We start from the raw sequence: 21,001 nt of genomic DNA, 5'->3' as shown, positions 1-21,001 counted from the left end.
ATCTTTCCCCAAAGACAGTGAGGCCACCGACCTAACATGAGGAAATCGTTCCTCCACCACCCACAAGGGGACCCTGGACCAAGCCTGCCCTCTTAGATTCGGTGCAAGCGAGACTGGGCTGGGGCTTCAGATCCGCAGAGCCCACCTTGAAGCCTGAGACTGATTTGGACTTAAAAAGAATAGGCCTACCTTTCCTCATTAATATGCTACACGCAAGCCCAACCTATTTTCTTGGGAGAAGGCCCACTATAGGGGAGGCAACCCATCTCCTCCAGCCCGCCCAAGAAAGAACGAGCAGCCCGTTCCACAAGAGAACATAGCTCTATAAGTCTGACATTTCGAATACTAAAAAGAATTTTCTTCTTCCTCTTCCTAGAAATAAGGTGGGGATTGTTGAAAATTATTTCATGAAAATTTAAGTTTCTCTCCAATTTCAATATTTCAACTTTCCTTCTATTTTTTCAATTACTCTTTGTCCCACATTGAAAAACTGAGTTTTTTTGTGTGCTCTATAAGCATTTATCTTGCTCTTATACTAGACTGGATTTTGAGTACACATATGTTAGTTGTGTCACCCAATACGAAGCACTGGCCGTCGCATGCACGCACATGTGTCGCTTAGTCGTTTTGATGCTTTAGACACACTTAGTACATGCGCATTGTCGCACATGAGCCACGAGCTTATTATTTACATGTGTATTTTTCTGATGTGTACAACTGCTATTATAACAATCATATTTTTTAAAAAATATTTAATTGTTTTTCAACCGTCAGAAACTAGATTTTCTAACTACTTTTTCAACAGTCAGAAACTGCATTTTCAACAGTTAAAAACTGTAATAAACTGCTTCTGTAATTTATAAAATATATTTTTCCTATATATTTTATTGTATCTTTTTCTTTTCTTCTTCTCTGCTATTACAGAATTTCTTATTTAGAGTAGTGTTCAGAATTTGCAATCTGCACACTATATTCGGTCAGTATTGTATCCTGATGACAAAATTGTTGTATTCCCTTTTACAAAAGATATTGTATAAGTGAGAGGCAATATTTGTCTAAGAGACAAATTAATATTCGTCTTACTGTCCAAGGGTTTAATGATTTTGCTTTTCATACAGGTTTTTATTTTGTTTTCAATAATTTATGTAGTTCCACATCTTTATTTCTAACAATTTGTGTATGGAAATACGATTGAAATGGATAATTAGTGAAATATGGATTGATGATGGAAATGGAAAATACTGGATAAACTTATATTGAAATGATAAGAGCATATCCAAGATTCCTCAATCTTCAGGGAATTTCAAGTAACAACTTCAGACATATTCTTTTCTCTCTCCCATTCTCTGTCGATTGGGGGGGTTCATATAGATCCAATAGGTTGTTAACATTTCTCATCTGTTGTTCGTATATGATACTTTAGTCTTTTGCGGGGCTAATCCTGAACATCTTCATTATCTACGTATGTTATTCTTGTCCTTTGAAGCTGTTTCAGGTTTAAAGATTAATTTGGCTACGTCAAGTATGGTTCCTGTGGATTATGTGGATAATATGGATGAATTGCTGGCATCTTGGGTTGTGGTCTTCTGTTGGGGGCCCCTTTTAAGGCTAAGTCCAGTTGGGATGCGGTAGTTGGTAAGATTGAGAGGCGACTGGCTAGTTGGAAGCGGTTGTATTTGTCGAAGGGTGGTAGAGTTACCCTTATAAAGAACACTCTCTCCAATCTTCCTACGTACTTTCTTTCTCTTTTCCCTATTCCCTCCATTGTTGCTAGTCGTATAGAGAAGCTTCATTGAGATTTCTTGTGGGGAGGCATAGGTGAAGAATTTAAATATCACCTGGTTAGTTGGTCCAAGGTTTGTTCCCCTATTTCAAAAGGTGGTTTGGGCATCCGGAATTTAAGAATTTTCAATAAGGCTCTTTTAGGGAAGTGGTTGTGGCGTTAGGCCCATGAGAGAGAGACGTGGTGGAAATCTGTTGTGGATGCAAAGTACGGTTCTACTTGGGCTAGTTGGTGTTCCTTAGAACCCCTTGGGTCTCACGGAGTGGGGCTTTGGAAGAATATTAGGAAGGGGTGGAGTTTGTTTAGTAGCCATACCAGACTTATTTTGGTGTTAGTTTGTAAGTTGGCCACATTCTGTTGGACAAAATCACTTCTTTGTAATGATGCTTTTTAACAGGGATTCCGCTATTCAGAGTGCTTCCAAAAGATTCTGCACAGTTCACAAGTCAGAAAATTATGTTCCCTGTCAGTCGTCTGGACGACATGATATACCGTCCGAACGCCCAACTATTCAAAGCATCATCCGTCCGAACGACGAGAACTTTCCGTCTGGACCTTCCTCTGTGTCGAGAAGCTTCGAACTGCTCCAGCTTGCATCCGTTCAGAAGTTTCAGCAGCATGTCCGGACGACACTCAGTGTTCAACCAGCTAGGGGATTTCCTTCCAAAACACAGTTATGAGAAGATCGCTGCAGCCGTCCGAACGACGTGGATTCCCGTCCGAGCGCGCTCATTCATAAGGCAAGTATTGCATTCAAATCTAGACGTCCGGACGTCAGTCCTCATGGTCCGGACGCGCAAGCATTAGATATGAAAATTGCGTGCATCAGATCAACCGTTCGGACGACCATCCCCTTGGTCCGGACGTGCAAAGCCTTGGCAGTGGAAGTGTGACTGTCCGGAAGACAGGGCACCACCGTTCGAACGCTGCTTAAAACAGGAAAGAATTTCAGCAAAATTTTTGAAAAGCCGATCGCACAACTGTCCGTCCGGATGCCCTATGACTACCGTCCGGATGGCGCCCAGGTTTTATCAAGCCAGATGTTTATTTGAACCCTCAGCCTATAAATCGAGGTCCCCAGGCTTGAGAACTACAAGAATTCAGTATTGAATTCCATTAGTGCTTAGAGAGTTATATTGTGAGAGTATTGAGCTGAGTTGGTCTCTCTAAAGCCGTTGCTGTGTGTGCTGTTGTTGCGCTTATACGAAGTCTATCTTAGGGGCTGGCCCTAAGGTAAATGATTCCATTGAAGACCCCTTTAGGTAGGAGACCTGGTTGGGAGGCGTTCGTATTGGGTTACACGTTAAAGTTCAAGATATGACCACTGCATCAGGGGTATGTGAGTACTACTACTTTGTAACTAGCTTTGTCTTCTGAATAGTGGATATCCTGGGTTTGACTGACTCGGAGTGGTTTTTCTCTTAATTGAGTTTCCACTTCGTCAACAAAATATTTGTCTCCTTTAATTCCGCATTTAATATTTTGTTGTACACTGTTAACACACACAGTTAATTAGAAGTCCAATAATTTTCACCTCCCAAGGCATTTTTTAGTCCCCCACTCTTTTCTTCTATTTCTTGAGTTCAAACAAAACTCAATCGCCAATAACACTAGAGAAGTGTTTAGTCCATACAAGAAACAATGTATAGCCATGGCCTATAGGCCTTGCGTCCCACTACTAGCTATATCCTACTTTGTAATTTGTTGGTGAACTTGCTTCTATGTGTTCTTCTAGTGTTAAGGCGATCTGCAACTGTAGAATTAAGAAGGGTGCTAAAAATTTATGCTGAATTTTCAAGAAGAAAGCACAACAAAGGTAACCTCCACACTTTCAACAGAATAGGAGTTGAAGGGATTTAGAGAGTAGAAGTTGAATCTTAGAACCATGACTCAATGAATCAATTTTGGCCGCAACTTTCGGAATAAGAGCTTTATATTTTGCAACAGTAAGCTTTTTAGATATAAAGGTATGGGGCTTTGATTGTCAGAGGAGACAAAACAAATACTAAGAATTATGAAATGACATTTTAGAAAAAATATTTTTGATTAATCAAGAGATGGAAACGTTGCAAGTCTTTGACATGCAGTGGATGACTGAGAAAAGAAAGAACAAATGATTCAATTATATCACCTTTGATTTATTTCTTTGATATGCAATGGATGACTGAAAAAAGAAAGAACAAACTATTCAATTATATCACCTTTGGTCTATTTTAAGCAAGATTGCATGGTCATCCTTGACCTTAAGCTCAGATACAACTAGGCGTTTATGTAATAGATAATAAATTGAATAACCTAGAGATTAAATTATTATAACAGTCATTACAAAAAGAAAATGCCCCATTATAGTTATTTCTGCGTAAATAACATTTACATTGAGACAGTAAGAAATATAAGATCCATCATGTGGTCATGTGAACGAGGGTGGCTACTCATCATCTTGAGTTTTAGTTCTTTCAGTGGATTAGACCAGTCAGTTTTAGTAACATATATAATGGAATGGAAATGATCCAATCATTTCCAAACTGAGACTGAAAAGAGCTATTATACCGTCTCTAACTCTTTGCTTCTCCATTTGAAATAGTTTATACTCCACTCCCATCAACATTTGGTGGCATTTCGATTTTGATTTGATCAACTCATGCAAAGCTGTGGAATTTTTAGATTTGTTCGTATTTACGATAATACTCGATGGTCTTTGGAAATTAATCTTCAACATCTAAACACAGGACAAGACAAAAAAAAAAAATAATAATAAAAAAAAAAACTTAGCATAATCAAAACAAGAACAGGCTAGAAAAATTGAAAAATTAAAAGTTAAAATACCGTTTGATTCGAATGATCAAGGAGAGTGAGTGTTGTGCGATAGGTTTTCCACACTAAAGGGGTAGATCTGATTTCTCTTCGAGAGGAAATTATTTGATATTTTAAGTTCAATTATTCTCTTTGAATGATTATGTTATGCATGTATGCTCAATTAATACATGAATCATGCAAAATGAGTTTATTCTTGTGCTCTCTAAGGTGTAGGTCTCAACACCATATATATTTAGTCTTTACAGGGTTTTTAGGTCACCATAAGGTTCCCAAGACAAATCTGTTCTTTGCAAAAAAATATAACTTTTTAAGGCATCACATTTTGTTTTTTATTTTTCAAGAAAATAATGTCCAATAACAAGCAGTATAAAATTTTATATAATTAATTCTCTTAACAAAGTAAATTAGAAGTCACTTACGACAATCTCTTGTTTTGACTGAATTCAGCACACCACCTACCTGAATACCCAAAACTTTATAATTCAAAAATAGTTGGGCAATCACTCCTAATATATCCATTAATATGTCATAAATAAATGCGGACATAATATTGGAGCATGAGATATGAAAATTACAAACTCATGCAAAAAACATAAAAAAAGAAAAAAAGAAAAAGCATTTCAACTTTAAACTTTTGATTTTTATTTTTGTTTACTTTTGATTTTTAAAATTTTGATTTTCATTATCGTTAAATTTATTTCAACCATGGGATAGATCACAAAAATTATCACCGAAAGATCAAGGAGTTGGTTTGTAAACTTAGGTGAGCCAAGAAAGTTATTATTTTAGATCCTACAATCAAATGAAGTGTGTGTAACCTTTCCTTTCAAACTTTTTAAGAAAGTTCTATAAAATTTTGTCAAGAAAAAGAAGGGGAGATGACAAGAGAAAGAGAGTATGTGTGTATTATGAATCAGTTATGAGCATGAGTTTATTACAATTGAGATCTTAATAAGAGATCATCAGCAGTGAGATCTTAAAAGGATTAATGCTCATCAAGCCAAGATTTGAGCAAAAGCAAAGGATTCCAAATCTTTATCCACAAAAAGAATGACCAATAATATACTCATAAAATATTTAAACCATCGGTACCTAACATACTCATCAAATATTTACAACAATACTACTATTTGCATATAAAAATAGATTTTACATATAACCCAGTAAATGCCCAATATATTACATCTCTTACATACCGTATCACCTTCCCTTACCAAGAAAACGAAGGTTTTCCCCTCTACAAAGAACCGCTGTTCCATAATCCCCTCCCACAGAATCCATGTGACACTCCGGAAAAATTTAGGATTTTTTTTAGCCTCTTTAGAATTATTATTTAAAATATTTCTTTTAGTTGAGTAAATTTTTATGTTTATATGAATTTTGGGCATATTTTGTAAATAAAAAAAAAGAAAAAAAAAAAGAGAGTTATTATTTTCTCGAACAGTGTCGTTTTATTAGGGAAACCTTTTTTTTTTTAGCCTCATGCATGCCTTCCACCTTTCAGCTTCTTGCGACAGATTGTTTTTTTATTTTTTTACAAGTTGCAGAATGTCCTGAAAACATCGGCACTTTGCAAAAAGAACACTTCTACACATCCCAACTCATTCCCTCATCACCCTTTTTATAATAAAAAAAATTAATTTTTATTAAAAGATTGTCACTGACATCAGAGACAATCTTTTAATAAAAATCACCTTTTTTTTTTTTTTTTTTTTTTTTTTTTTTTTTAAGGAAAATAGGGTAATGAGAGGTGATGAGCGGTGCATCTTTAGCATTACCCTTGCGAAAAACCATTTGCTACCCCTCACCACGTTTCAGTCCAAGCAACTAAACATCGTTCACGCACTACTTTTTTCTCCTTTTCCTTCCTTCTCTTCTTCCTTCTCTGCATTTTTCTTTCTTTCCCTTGCTAAAACCGTATAAGAGAGACGAGGGAGAGGGAGAAGCAGGGAGAGAGTGTGGGGAAGAGAAGAGACCCAACCAGTGGGCTAGCCACCGGACTGGGCGGACGGCGACGCCGGGTCCGGCAGGCACTGTTCCGCGCCGGCGACGTCACCGGAGTTGAGATTCCGGCGATTTTTGGTTCCTAAAACAGAGAAAAATCCACCCGTTGGTAAGTGAAAAATTTATGGGTTTTGATCTTTTCTAAGGTTAGGTTATTAATTAGAAGAGTTTTCGGTAGAATCCAACCCTTTTATTTCAAAATTCAATTTGTGGGTTGTTAGAACAGAATGGGTATCGGAAGATTTTTGGGTAAGTATAATTTTTAGGCTTGATTTCCATTGTTGGGTTTGTTTTCTGATGAAATTCTTGGAGAAGTTGTATAGGTGTTGAAGAAATCTTGTGGGTTTTGATTTGTGTGGAATTTTCGGTAATATGAGTTGGTGTGAAATTTTCTTATGAGAATATTGACTCCCTGTTAATAACCGAATAGTTGTTAATTGAATTTGAAGCTTAAACTTGATAATGGGTTTCGGTTACCTTGATTGGGTTTTGGTTTATGTTGCTTAGATTTCTTGATGATGGGTTTGCTTTGTATAGAAAGTTCTTCGTAGACCGAATGGGCGTTGTGAAATTTCTGGGGTGAAGATAAAACCGATCGAGTATTTTTGATTTTTCCCTAGTGACAGCTGATTGGTGTTTTTGTTTTGGGAGAGAATTTGTTGAGAGAAAGTGTGTTCAAAATTGTTTAAAATGCCGATTGTGTTGAATTGTTGCCTATGGGGAGTTTCAGTTTGGGTTTTAGTATTGGACATTGATAATTTCATTTGATAAATATGAGAATAAATTCTGGGTTTTTATGGTTTAGTTTTATGGCAGTGTTGATTGAGCTTCTGAGGTTTTGTTTGGGAAATCTTTATGTGCTTAGTGGGTTATTATGGTTCAAGTGTTTAGATAGGAAAACAAACCCAATTTAATGCCATCACGCCAATGATAAATGTTATGTTACTTAAGTTGAAAGCATTAGAGGATAGACAGCATACATGCATGTAGATGTTAATGATATTAAGGGATTTAAGATTTCAATCTTCGCTCAAGATACTGCATCAGAGAGGCTGGAATTTTGGAGTAATTTCGTTGTTGCTAAAAAGAAGTCAGGATCTTAACTAGTTAGGATTTATAAGAACAGAAATAATAAAGGTCCCGCATTTATATCATTATACCTGTTGCTATGGTTTATATTAAACATTAGTTTTATTTGGTGTTATGATTTTTATGGAGCATTTTGCCAACCGGTTTGTGCACTAGTTTTCTGGTGTTTGGTTGGTGCTTGTGTCCTGCATCAGAATCTAGCAAATAAATAGGAAAGGTTATGCGGCATATGTGTTTGGACTATAGAAACAGTACCGGATACTACCATTCCTAAGAATTATACAACTACAATATGCTTGACATTCTTAGCTTAAATACTATACGTTCAGGGCTGTAACAAGTATTTTAGGAAGAGCATATTTTCTAAAAATGGATCTCATTCTTATACATGTGTCTGGATCTAGCAATAGCAGCAAATTAAGACTGCAAGAACTTTGGAAACACTTGGGTCCTATGCTTGTTGCCTATTAACATTAAGGGATAATTGTAAATTTGTATAGTTGCTGAAATTTTGACATTGATGAAATGTTTTATTTTTTATTTTTTTGAATATTCTCTAAATGTATTTTTATGATCTACTCCTGGTAGAACTAACAAAGAATCCACTCAGGATCGCCAGGTAAGGGAACACAACTTTAAAACCCGGTGAAATTTTAAATAAAACATTTTCAAAAGAAAAACGTCGGGAATTTTCAAAAGACTCTTTTACTTTAATATAACTTGCTCTTTTTCTTCAGTTATAATGATTTCTTTATGAAATGTACTTGAACCTTTATATGATTATATGATAGCTCTCAAATATGAAATATTGAATTTGTTACTTGTGAACCACATGAATGAAGGAGAAGACTATGATATGAATATTCGTACATGTGCACCATATGAATGAAGATGATGATGAGATTATGATTATCAAAATATGTATATGTTACATGTGCACCATATGAACAAGATGATGAAACTATGATTCACTTACATGAATGTATGTTTTATGTGCATCACTCACATAAAGTTTAATCCCACGGCACCATAATGATGTGATCCGGATCTTATGATGATGATGGGTAGCGGGGCAACCACACCAAAAGTGTGGGGCTATCGGCTGGGGGGTTCTCACCTAGGAAGCTTCCTAACCCAGAAGCTCTTCCCTGCGATGACAAGATGAGCCTATGGGTCCTTCGGGATTGGTCCATTGGACGAGTCTAACGTGCACCGCTCATGGTAAAAATGAAGAAGTGGGCCAGTGGTAGATAAAACTTGTATGCTATGAATGAAGAATACATATACATAATTCTTATTTGTTCTAATAGTTCTAACTGTACTCTGTAAATTCTAAAGTACCAAACTGTGATTTCTATACTCCCATATGTTTTGTTTTGTTATGTTACTTACTAAGTTGTCGAACTCACCCTTTACCCTAACAATATTTTCAAGATGCAGTAAGCTGGAATCACTTTCTGGTAATGGCATAGACCCCGCTAAGGGTAATAGAACGTTGGGGGGACTGATGTAACCTTTGTATTGTATATAATGTTTCCCTTTTGGAATTTTTAGCATTGTAAAGAGCTACTCTTTTGTGCATATAAATGAAATAGATGGTTAAGATCTATATCTATTAGAGGTATGCTTTACGCAAATGTATTTTTTTTTTTAGGCTCAAGTTTGTGTTCCCCTTATATCCCAAAACGGGGGCGTGACAACCCAACCTTGTGCAACCTTCACGCGACTCTTACATCGGTGCCGGCGAGCAAAAACGACTATAGCAAAAATTCACTGTGAGTCATAAGAATACAAATCTACATCAATCAAATAATACCTTCAGTAATTTTGAATTATGTTTGTTCACTTCCCACCTTAAGTGATTGTTCATTATTTATTAAGTGATTGATAATGAATAAATTAAAGTATAGCAAGGAGTTGGAGCCTTGATTTTTCTTATCATAAATTTTCTTCCCTGAGCAGAAAATTCTTGTATTTAAGAGTGGCATTTGGAATGATAAAGACTTTGATCCATCCTTGCAAAGTATGTATCATCCTCTTAAGAAACTCCTTTCCTATGTGCATTTGGTTTTTCCTTGTAATGTAGCTACTTCGATGAAAGTTGAGACTGTTCATAGTCTTTTATTGTCAAATCCAATTGACCTATGCTATATATGCGTTTTGATATTCAGATGAAAAGAGCATTTACTTTACTCTCTGTATATTCCTTCCTTGTTTGTTCTTATCTTAAATGCTCAATTGCTGAGGTGAATGTGTCATGTTTGACCATTTTCGCCTCATTTGTTGCAGAAATGAAACATACATGAAAGCTGCTGCCTAGTTCATTAGAATATCTCACTGAAACTTAACGTGAAAAATAGAAAGTGAAAAGGAAAAGGGCGTTGTGGCTTTATGAAGAAAAAAACAAGTGATAGTGTACTGAGATCTTGCTTTTCATTGTAGTTCATATTAAAATTATTGGTATATTGCTAATAGTGGCATTCATATTCTTTTGAAATGCATTTTCCACGCTGCTCTTCATAGAACAACTCTCCCCCCGTCTTCCTGGGTTTAAAACTGATGTATTCGTTCCTTGGGGATCAAGTAGAAACTAATAAGGAGTAAATCTCCATTTATTTCCAGCCTTTATTTCCTAGTCTAATAAGGAAGAGATATTCCTAATAAGGATGTAGGCTATTCGTAAGGATATTTCCTTACTAGTTATTGACGGCTAAACCTAGTTTAGTCCTTGTAACATATAGCTATTATTTCTCTAGTATGGATCTTTCCTAGTAGGGTTCTTGCATGTTGTAAATGACGGCTAGACTTAATGGTTATGTCTTATGACCTAGCCGTCTCCTATTTAAGAATAATCACAATGAATAAAGCATCATGCTTGAGTATTATCAAAACCTAGAACATCTTTTAGTGTCTTGGAGGTCACGGCTCCCTCGAAGTAGCCCATATCTTTTTCCCTTAGTTCTTGTGCTGTTTGGTTCACATCAAGTGGTATCAGAGTCAAGTTTGATTGTTTTCTACAACAATCACCGATCCATGCCTATTACCAATTCTTTCCAAATTTTCTTAAGTGCAAAGCAACAGGCAGGGCTAGAAAATATACGGTCAGAATTCCTCGCGTGTAATGAAAAATTCACCAAAAAGATGGAGGAGCATATGAGAAAAATTAAAAGTTTGTCTCCACTATGCCCCTCTCCAGCAAGCCAATCCTTGCCCATAACACCTACCCCACCGGCTGCCACCATCACCAAAAAAGAAAGAAAATAGTTGTTGAAGCAACAAAAATCCATACACACCGGCATCCCACCAAACCACCGTTGATTGGCCGCAGGTCAGCTCACCTTAGCCGCGAATTTAGAAAGCACCGGACCCAACCTTCCAAACGAGCTGTCATCAACTCACGCCGCGCCTCCATGCCTATGGGAGTCACTTGTGTTCACCCTGGTGTGAGAGAGATAAGGAAGAGAGCTTTGTTTGGCTATGGTCCAAATATATATATATATATTGATGAGGATGACAAAGAATGCATCTTGTAGCATTTTCCGCCTTGAGAACAAGGGCGTTGTTACGGGAGGGGGATGATGTATTCGTTCCTTGGGGATCAAGTAAAAACTAATAAGGAGTTAATCTCCATTTATTTCCGGCCTTTATTTCTTAGTCTAATAAGGAAGAGATATTCCTACTACGGATGTAGGCTATTCGTAAGGATCTTTTCTTACTAGTTATTGATGGCAAAACCTAGTTTAGCCCTTGTAACATATAGCTATTATTCCTCTAGTATGGATCTTTCCTAGTAGGGTTCTTGCATGTTGTAAATGACAGTTAGACCTAATGGTTATGTCTTATGACCTAGCCATCTTCTATTTAAGAATAATCACAATGAATAAAGAATCATGCTTGAGTATTATCAAAACCTAGAACATCTTTTGGTGTCTTAGAGGTCACAGCTCCCTCGAAGTAGCCCATATTCTTTTCCCTTAGTTCTTGTGCTGTTTTGGTTTGCATAAAAAATGTATTTACTTGTAGAATACGACAAGTTGATGTGGTCTAGTTTGAAGGATGATAGCACTAACAAGGATGGAATTTTGATTAATGTCTTGTCCATTTCCAACCACAGAGGTTAAAGCTTATAATAAGGATGAGTGCAAGGTAGTTTTTCCCCTACGTAGCTCACTGTCCTTTTGGATGTAATGAACTTCATACTTTGTCTGTCTTCGTTTTCTTATAAATTTGTTTTAATATAGGCATTGCAATTCCCAGTGGGAAAGATTGAAGGGCCTATGCAATTAAGGTCCAAAAGACCTAAGATGGAGCTCACTCTAACACAACCTGATGACTGGCATCTTCACCTCCGCGATGGTGATCTTCTTGATGCTGTTGTCTCTCACAGGTCATTTGTACTTCACTGGCTTATCTTTTTTGGCTGACTTGTATATTGTTGCCTATTCTTTTGGGATAGGTCTACTGACTTTGAATATGATTTGAATTCTGTTGAATAAAATATGAACACAATTTGAGTTCTCTTGGGTAATATTTTTTTGAATTTTTTAGATTAACTTCGTTCTCAATATTTATGATTATTCATTTTGTCTCATAACTATTACACCTACAGTGCAAGTCACTTTCGAAGGGCGATAGTGATGCCAAATCTGAAGCCCCCCATCATCACAACCACAGCTGCTGCTGTGGCTTATCGAGAATCGATCTTGAAAGCTCTGCCTGCGAATAGCAATTTCACTCCTCTTATGACACTTTATTTGACAGATATGACAAGTCCAATAGAGATCAAGCTTGCAAGTGAGTCTTATTTAAAATATGCAAGTGGGGCATTGTTAATCCATTTACACTTGGATGATTATTTGCAGCCTTACAATTATCATTATGATTTTACTCACGACTCAAGCCATTTCAAGTTCAATTAATTGGGGGTTCACTTTTCTGTTCACGAATCCCATTTGCTTGAAAACATACTATTCTGATATGAAATTGCCTCTGCTTTTATTGTTGTTTGATAGATTTGGAAGAAATTAAATATTAAAGATTTTATGAGAGAACGTTAAATGTAGGATCATATAATAAATTAATAGTCTTGTTTTGTGCTCAGCAATTTATTTGTCCATGAGATTGGAGTTAAGTGTTGACATGTATTTGATTGTGGCATCCCTTGAAATCCAACACAGGCAGGCGCATGGACATCTTTTCATCCTTGAGAGAATAACTCTTGTAGGATCAATCTTTCATGATGACTTTGTCTTTTTGTGGAGATTGTAGGCTTGGAACTTTGTTGGGGAAAAGGATATAGCTGAAACTGCCGCTTATTAACAACGTTTCCTCCTTGAGAGCATCTTTTTAATATCTTCTTATTGTTGTATGAAGATTAAATTGTAGCTGTTTATTTTGTAAGACGTATGCTGGCTGCTTCCTCTTGACTTTTTTTTTTAAAAAAAAATTTATTAACTGAAGTAAATTCGGCCTTCCACCCTCTATTTTCTCTCAATACTGAGTTTATGAATGCTGGATGTATTGACAGGAAGAAGTGGGGCTGTTTTTGCTGTGAAGTTGTACCCTGCTGGTGCTACAACAAATTCTCAAGATGGAGTTACGGATATTTTTGGGAAATGCCTACCTGTCCTTGAGGAGATGGCTGAAGAGAATATGCCTTTGTTGGTAATTTCACCATATTAACTTGCTTCTAAAGTTTCTGTGAAACAACTATTTCTTTCTGCTTATTATGCTAGTCCATTCAGCATTAACTTCTGATCCTTGTCTATGTTGTCATGCATGTCATTAACTGACAAGGAAAAAGCATTATTGAACATTACTTCAAAACTCTTAAGAGGTCACAACAATCGTATGGTTTATAAATTCTGTGGGAGTTGATAATGCCTTAACGCATTTGGCAAAAGCACTCGTATGGAATGTTCAAATTGGAAGAAGTGTCATCACACTTCATTGGACTAAAATGACCTTTTATGTAAGTTTGAGCTTCTTCCAACCATAAGTGGGCAAGCTGCTTAGAGCATTACATACACTAAACTAAATCCAATTGATTTTTAGGTAGAACACTGCAACTTGCTTCCCTTGTGATGCTTACAAAATCATAGAAGCTGTTGATTTGCATATAAACTTCTGTATTTGTATATGCTTTTCTATTCACAGGTTCATGGGGAGGTTACAAATCCTGACGTTGACGTATTTGATCGTGAGAAGGTCTTCATTGAAACTGTTTTACAACCTTTAGTCCAGAGGCTTCCGCAGCTGAAGGTAGTGATGGAACACATCACTACGATTGATGCTGTTAGGTTTGTTGAGTCCTGCAAAGAAGGTGTCTTTAATCGATTTCATTATCAAGTTTTCGCCGTTCGTACTCTTTTCGTTTTATTCCATTTCTAGATGCATGCATTATATCTTGCTTTAACTTTTAGGATTTGTTGCTGCAACTGTTACCCCACAGCATCTTCTTCTCAATAGAAATGCCCTCTTTCAAGGTGGATTGCAGCCACATAGTTACTGCCTTCCAGTACTCAAGAGGGAGATCCACAGTATGTTGCATTGAATATCTTCTATTTTCCACAAAGATGGCAATTACCTATCACATCCTCTATATTGACTATCAAACTTCTTGATTTCAAAGTTGTTATGTACTTTGAAGAACATGAACTTGTTGTGGCCTTATAAAGTACGCCTAGTATCTTTGGAGATGGCAGTCCAATTGGTCCTGATGTCTGACATGCCTGATGGAGCTGACCTGGTGTCGTATGTACAAGATGATCATTAATTGTGTTTCAATGCCCAAAATAGCATCGGAAATGTGTATTAGTTTCTGAGAAATCATTATAGGTTGTTTTTGTTGGAGTGATAAGACTAGGTTGCCCTGGTAATTGATTTTTCATTTTTTATTTTTCCTAAGCGATTGATTAATGTGGCACATACATTATAATATATATGATCATAATATCTAACAAATCACATAGTTTAGGAACTCTGCAAATCATTATTATGGATTCTCCTTATGGCTATGTTATATGAGCTTATTCATTTGCTCCCCATCTGCACATAGCCGTTTTCTGCGATTACATTTTTGTTTTTATTATTTTACTTATCAAAAAAAAAAAAAAAAAAATTCATTTGCTTCTCATCTAGGACAGGCTATTGTTTCTGCTGTGACTAGTGGAAGTAAAAGATTTTTCCTCGGAACTGATAGCGCTCCTCATGAGAGACGAAAAAAAGAGTGCCCTTGTGGATGTGCTGGTATATACAATGCTCTAGTTGCCCTATCACTATATGCGAAGGTCTTTGAAGAGGTAACACTTTTCATTGTTTGGTGCATCTATCATAAATTTCTTGTTGGTGCTAATTCTTCCTACTCACATTTTTGTATATTCTTTTTCTCTCTCTTTTTGGTCCAATTGTGATTGGGGAAACCCGAACTTCATCTCATACCTTAGTCTCCATCTTTTCCCCATCTCGGGGCTGGGAACCACCTTAACCATTTGACAGGAAAAGACATGTTCCAGCACATGCTAAACTAACTTGTAATATTTTGAACCTAAAACTTACTACGACTATGTGGAGTTTGATGTGGCATGCATAATATGGAAAGATACGTGTCTTTTGGAAGGAAAATAATTCTGTTTCCTACTTCTTTCAAGTATGGTTTTCATTCTCTGAAAAGTGAAGGAAGCACGTTTATCCATTGAAATTGATTGAGCCTCATGTTGGATTCATGCCTATTTCTTCCTTGCAGTCCTATCTTCCATACTTTGATGCGTTGGATGTTTGGAATACATAAGCTGCATTTGGGATGTTAATTTCTCGAAATTAGTATATGATATGGTGAACCTTGTATGCAATTGATCAAATGCTTGAGATAATGCTTGTTATGCTCCACTCTAATAAGCAGTACCTACAGTTCCTGGCAGTGACTTGGCATGAAAACTTCCAAATATGGATATCATACTAGATTTATTTACTAGTCATTTGCATATTTCAGGTAGATGCGCTTAACAAGCTAGAGGCATTTACAAGCTTCAATGGATCCGACTTCTATGGTCTTCCAAGAAACACATCGAAAATAAAATTGATTAGGACTCCATGGACGGTACCGGAGTCTTTCTCCTTTTCATTTGGAGATATCATTCCAATGTTTGCAGGGGAAACGCTTGAATGGCAGCCATCCTTCATTTGATTCAAATTTTTACTTAAGAGATGATGACTTTGGTACTTTCCATGTCCTACATTTATCGTACTATGTTGAGAGTAGTTTCATGGAATTCTGAATTCATGTAATGCTTCCACAAACGACATTATTCAAACGACGCTAAGTGAATAATGTCTTTTTTTTGGGCCATAAACAACACTATTTAAGCGACACGGAACAATATATATATATATATATATATATTTTTTTTTTTTGGTGTATGCATAATCTTCTCGTCACAAATTTCTAATCATTTTAGATAGGATTCTCACTTTGGAGTCACTCTTTTAACAAATATCTTATTTATATAATTAGATGCTGAGTTCGTCAACAGCAAAACCTCCCAAGGCATTTTTTAGTCCCCCACTCTTTTCTTCTATTTCTTGAGTTCAAACAAAACTCAACCGCCAATAACATTAGAGAAGTGTTTAGTCCATAAAAGAAACAATGTATAGCCATGGGCCTATAGGCCTTGCGTCCCACTACTAGCTATGTCTTACTCTGTAATTTGTTGGTGAACTTGCTTCCATGTGTTCTTCTAGTGTTAGGGTGATATGCAACTGTACAATTAAGAAGGGTGCTAAAAATTTATGCTGAATTTTCAAGAAAGTACAACAAAGGTAACCTCTACACTTTCAACAGAATAGGAGTTGAAGGGATTTAGAGAGTGGGAGTTGAATCTTAGAACCATGACTCAATGAATCAATTTTGGCCTCAACTTTTAGAATAAGAGCTTTATATTCTGCAACAGTAAGCTTTTTAGATATAAAGGCATGGGGCTTTGTTTGTCAGAGGAGACAAAACAAATACTAAGAATTATGAAATGACATTTTAGAAAAAATATTTTCGATTAATCAAGAGATGGAAAAGTTGCAAGTCTTTGACATGCAATGGATGACTGAGAAAAGAAAGAACAAATGATTCAATTATATCACCTTTGATCTATTTCTTTGATATGCAATGGATGACTGAAGAAAGAATAAACAAACTATTCAATTATATCACCTTTGGTCTATTCTAAGCAAGACTGCAAGGTCATCCTTGACCTTAAGCTCAGATACAACTAAGCATTTATGTAATAGATAATAAATTGAATAACCTAGAGATTAAATTATTATAATAGTCATTACAAAAAGAAAATGCCTCATTAACAGTTATTTGTGCTTAAATAACATCTACATTGAGATAGTGAGAAATATAAGATCCATCATGTGGTCATGCGAACGAGGGTGGCTACTCATCATCTTGAGTTTTAGTTTTTTCAGTGGATTAGACCAGTTAGTTTCAGTAACATATATAATGGAATGGAAATGATCCAATCATTCCCAAACTGAGACTGAAAAGAGCTATTGTATCGTCTCTAACTCTTTGCTTCTCCATTTGAATTAGTTTATACTCCACCCCCATCAACCTTTGGCGGCATTTCGATACTGATTTGATCAACTCATGCAAAGCTGTGGAATTTTTAGATTTGTTCGTATTTACGATAATACTCGATGGTCTTTGGGAATTATCTTCAACATCTAAAGACATGACAACACAAAAATAAATAAATAAATTAATTAATAAAAAAAAAAAGAAGAAAACTTAGCATAATCAAAACAAGAACAGGCTAGAAAAATTGAAAAATTAAAAGTTAAAATACCGTTTGATTTGAATGATCAAGGAGAGTGAGTGTTGTGTGATGAGTTTTCCACACTAAAGAGGTAGATCTGATTTCTCTTCTAGAGGAAATTATTTGATATTTTAAGTTCAATTATTTTCTTTGAATGATTATGTTATGCATGTATGCTCAATTAAGACATGAATCATGCAAAATGAGTTTATTCTTGTGCTCTCTAAAATATAGGTCTCAACACCATATATATTTAGTCTTTATAGGGTTTTTAGGTCACCATGAGGTTCCCAAGACAAATCTGTTCTTTGAAAAAAATATAACTTTTTAAGGCATCACATTTTGTTTTTTATTTTTCAAGAAAATAATGTCCAATAACAAGCAGTATAAAATTTTATATAAATAATTCTCTTAACAAAGTAAATTAAAAGTCACTTACAACAATTTCTTGTTTTGACTAAATTCAGCATACCACCTACCAGAATATCCAAAACTTTATAATTCAAAAGTAGTTGGGCAATCACTCCTAATATATCCATTAATATGTCATAAAATAAATGCAGACATTATATTGGAGCATGAGATATGAAAATTACAAACTCATGCAAAAAACATAAAAAATAAAAAATAGCATTTCAACTTTAAACCATTTTTTTTAATTTTATTTTTTTTATAGTGTTATATATGGACAAACAATCTTAAATCATTATCGTTAAATTTATTCCAACCACGGGATAAATCACAAAAATTATCTCTTAAAGATCAAAGAGTTGGTTTGTAAATTTAGGTGAGCCAAGAAAGTTTTTATTTTAGATCCTACAATCAAATGAAGTGTGTATAACCTTTCCTTTCAAACTTTTTAAGAAAGTTCTATAAAATTTTGTCAAGAAAAAAAAATGGAGATGACAAGAGAAAGAGAGTATGTGTGTATTATGAATAAGTTGTGAGCAAGAGTTTACTACAATTGAGATCTTAATTAATGCTCATCACCAGTGAGATCTTAGAAGGACTAATGCTCATCAAGCCAAGATTTGAGCAAAAGCAAAGGAATCCAAATCTTTATCCACAAAAAGAATGACCAATAACATACTTATAAAATATTTAAACCATCGGTACCTAATATACTCATAAAATATTTACAACAATACTACTATTTGCATATAAAAATAGATTTTACATTTAACCCAGAAAAGGCCCAATATATTACTTCGCTTACACACTGTATCGCCTTCCCTCACCGAGAAAACGAAGGTTTTCCCCTCTACAAAGAACCGTTGTTCCATACTCCCCTCCCACAGAACCCAACCTTGTGCAACCTTCACGTGACACTTACATCGACGCAGGCGAGCAAAAACGACTATAGCAAAAATTCACTGTGAGTCATAAGAATACAAAACTACATCAATCAAATAATACCTTTAGTAATTTTGAATTATGTTTGTTCACTTCCCACCTTAAGTGATTGTTCATTTATTCATTATTTATTAAGTGATTGATAATGAATAAATCAAAGTATTGCAAGGAGCTGGAGCTTTGATTTTTCTGATCATAAATTTTCTTCCTCGAGCAGAAAATTCTTGTATTTAAGAGTGGCATTTGGAATGATAAAGACTTTGATCCATCCTTGCAAAGTATGTATCATCCTCTTAAGAAAATTCTTTCCTATGTGCATTTGGTTTTTCCTTGTAAAGAATGTTAATCTTTGTCGTGGACCATGCTCGTCCTCATACTGGTCGCATGAGAGAACGGTATTTTTCAAATCCATGTAGCTACTTCGATGAAAGTTGAGACTGTTCATAGTCTTTTATTGTCAAATCCAATTGACCTATGCTATATATGCGTTTTGATATTCAGATGAAAAGAGCATTTACTTTACTTTGTGTATATTCCTTCCTTGTTTGTTCTTATCTTAAATGCTCAATTGTTGCGTTGTACGTGTCATGTTTGACCATTTTTGCCTCATTTGTTGCAGAAATGAAACATACATGAAAGCTGCTGCCTAGTTCATTAGAATGTCTTACTGAAACTTAACGTGAAAAATAGAAAGTGAAAAGGAAAAGGGCGTTGCGGCTTTATGATGAAAAAAACGAGTGATAGTGTACTGAGATCTTACTTTTCATTGTAGTTCATATTAAAATTATTGGTATACAGCTAATAGTGGCATTCATATCCTTTTGAAATGCATTTTTCACGCTGCTTTGCATAGAATAACTCTCCCCCCTTCTTCTTGGGTTTAAAACTGATGTATTCATTCATTGAAGATTAAGTAGAAACTAGTAAGGAGTAAATCTCTATTTATTTTCAGCCTTTATTTCATAGTCTAATAAGGAAGAGATATTCTTAATAAGAATGTAGGCTTTTCGTAAGGATCTTTTCTTACTAGTTATTGACGGCAAAACCTAGTTTAGCCCTTGTAACTTATAGCTATTATTCCTCTAGTATGGATCTTTCCTAGTAGGGTTCTTGCATGTTGTAAATGACAATTAGACCTAATGGTTATGTCTTATAACTTAGCCGTCTTCTATTTAAGAATAATCACGATGAATAAAGAATCATGCTTGAATATTATCAAAACCTAGAACATCTTTTGGTGTCTTGGAGGTCACGGCTCCCTCGAAGTAACCCATATCCTTTTCCTTTAGTTCTTGTGCTGTTTTGGTTCGCATAAAAAACGTATTTACTTGTAGAATTCGACAAGTTGTTGTGGTATAGTTTGAAGGATAATAGCACTAACAATGATGGAATTTTGATTAATGTCTTGTCCATTTCCAACCACAGATGTTAAAGCTTATAATAAGGATGAGTGCAAGGTAGTTTTTCCCCTACGTAGCTCACTGTCCTTTTGAATGTAATGAAACTTCATACTTCTATTTGTCTTCATTTTCTTATAAATTTGTTTTAATATAGGCATTGCAATTAAAGGGCCTATGCAATTAAGGTCCAAAGGACCTAAGATGGAGCTCACTCTAATACAACCTGATGACTGGCATCTTCACCTCCGCAATGGTGATCTTCTTGAAGCTGTTGTCTCTCACAGGTCATTTGTACTTCACTGGCTTATCTTTATTTTCTGACTTGCATATTGTTGCCTATTCTTTTGGGATAGGTCTACTGACATTGAATATGATTTGAATACAATATGAACACAATTTGAGTTCTCTTGGATAATAGTTTTTTGAATTTTTTAGATTAACTTCATTCTCAATATTTATGATTATTCATTTTGTCTCGTAAATATTACACCTACAGTGCAAGTCACTTTCAAAGGGCAAGAGTGATGCCAAATTTGAAGCCCCCATCACAACCACAATTGCTGTTGTGGCTTATTGAGAATCGATCTTGAAAGCTCTGCCTGCCAATAGCAATTTCACTCCTCTTATGACACTTTATTTGAAAGATATGACAAGTCCAATAGAGATCAAGCTTGCAAGCTCTGCCTGCCAATAGCAATTTCCTAAGCGATTGATTTTTCAGTGATTGATTAATGTGGCACATA

At 35.5% G+C, this 21,001-nt stretch overlaps 1 protein-coding gene across 7 annotated transcripts; it reads left to right on the top strand.

Annotated features, from left to right (window-relative positions):
• Positions 1–6,394: 6,394 nt before the first annotated feature.
• On the top strand, positions 6,395–16,099 carry LOC133860883 (dihydroorotase, mitochondrial-like). 7 transcript variants are annotated; one of them, XM_062296521.1, is made up of 12 exons: positions 6,395–6,713; positions 9,134–9,177; positions 9,348–9,468; positions 9,656–9,716; positions 11,717–11,839; positions 11,935–12,080; positions 12,303–12,487; positions 13,221–13,357; positions 13,850–14,015; positions 14,116–14,232; positions 14,834–14,994; positions 15,684–16,099. In XM_062296521.1, exons 5-12 carry the CDS (start codon positions 11,783–11,785, stop codon positions 15,876–15,878), a joined length of 1,164 nt encoding a protein of 387 aa, XP_062152505.1. In that variant the 5' UTR covers positions 6,395–6,713; positions 9,134–9,177; positions 9,348–9,468; positions 9,656–9,716; positions 11,717–11,782; the 3' UTR covers positions 15,879–16,099. The 7 variants fall into 7 exon arrangements, with proteins under 7 accessions (XP_062152505.1, XP_062152504.1, XP_062152503.1 ...); XM_062296520.1 differs by having other exon boundaries at positions 9,128–9,177; XM_062296519.1 differs by lacking the exon at positions 9,134–9,177.
• Positions 16,100–21,001: the final 4,902 nt, after the last annotated feature.

The sequence above is a fragment of the Alnus glutinosa genome, chromosome 2, assembly GCF_958979055.1.
Source record: "Alnus glutinosa chromosome 2, dhAlnGlut1.1, whole genome shotgun sequence".
NCBI classification, from domain to species: domain Eukaryota; kingdom Viridiplantae; phylum Streptophyta; class Magnoliopsida; order Fagales; family Betulaceae; genus Alnus; species Alnus glutinosa.
Note: the sequence above shows the minus strand (reverse complement) of the source record. Positions and strands in the feature narration are given on the sequence as shown.

What these genes read in the sequence shown, in the direction of transcription:
- LOC133860883 (XM_062296519.1), top strand. Translation starts at nt 11,783, where the DNA reads ATGTCTTGTCCATTTCCAACCACAGAGGTTAAAGCTTATAATAAGGAT. An exon ending in GATGCTGTTGTCTCTCACAG is followed by an intron (nt 12,081 to 12,302) that starts GTCATTTGTACT and finishes TTACACCTACAG; the next exon opens with TGCAAGTCACTTTCGAAGGG. An exon ending in AAGAGAATATGCCTTTGTTG is followed by an intron (nt 13,358 to 13,849) that starts GTAATTTCACCA and finishes TTCTATTCACAG; the next exon opens with GTTCATGGGGAGGTTACAAA.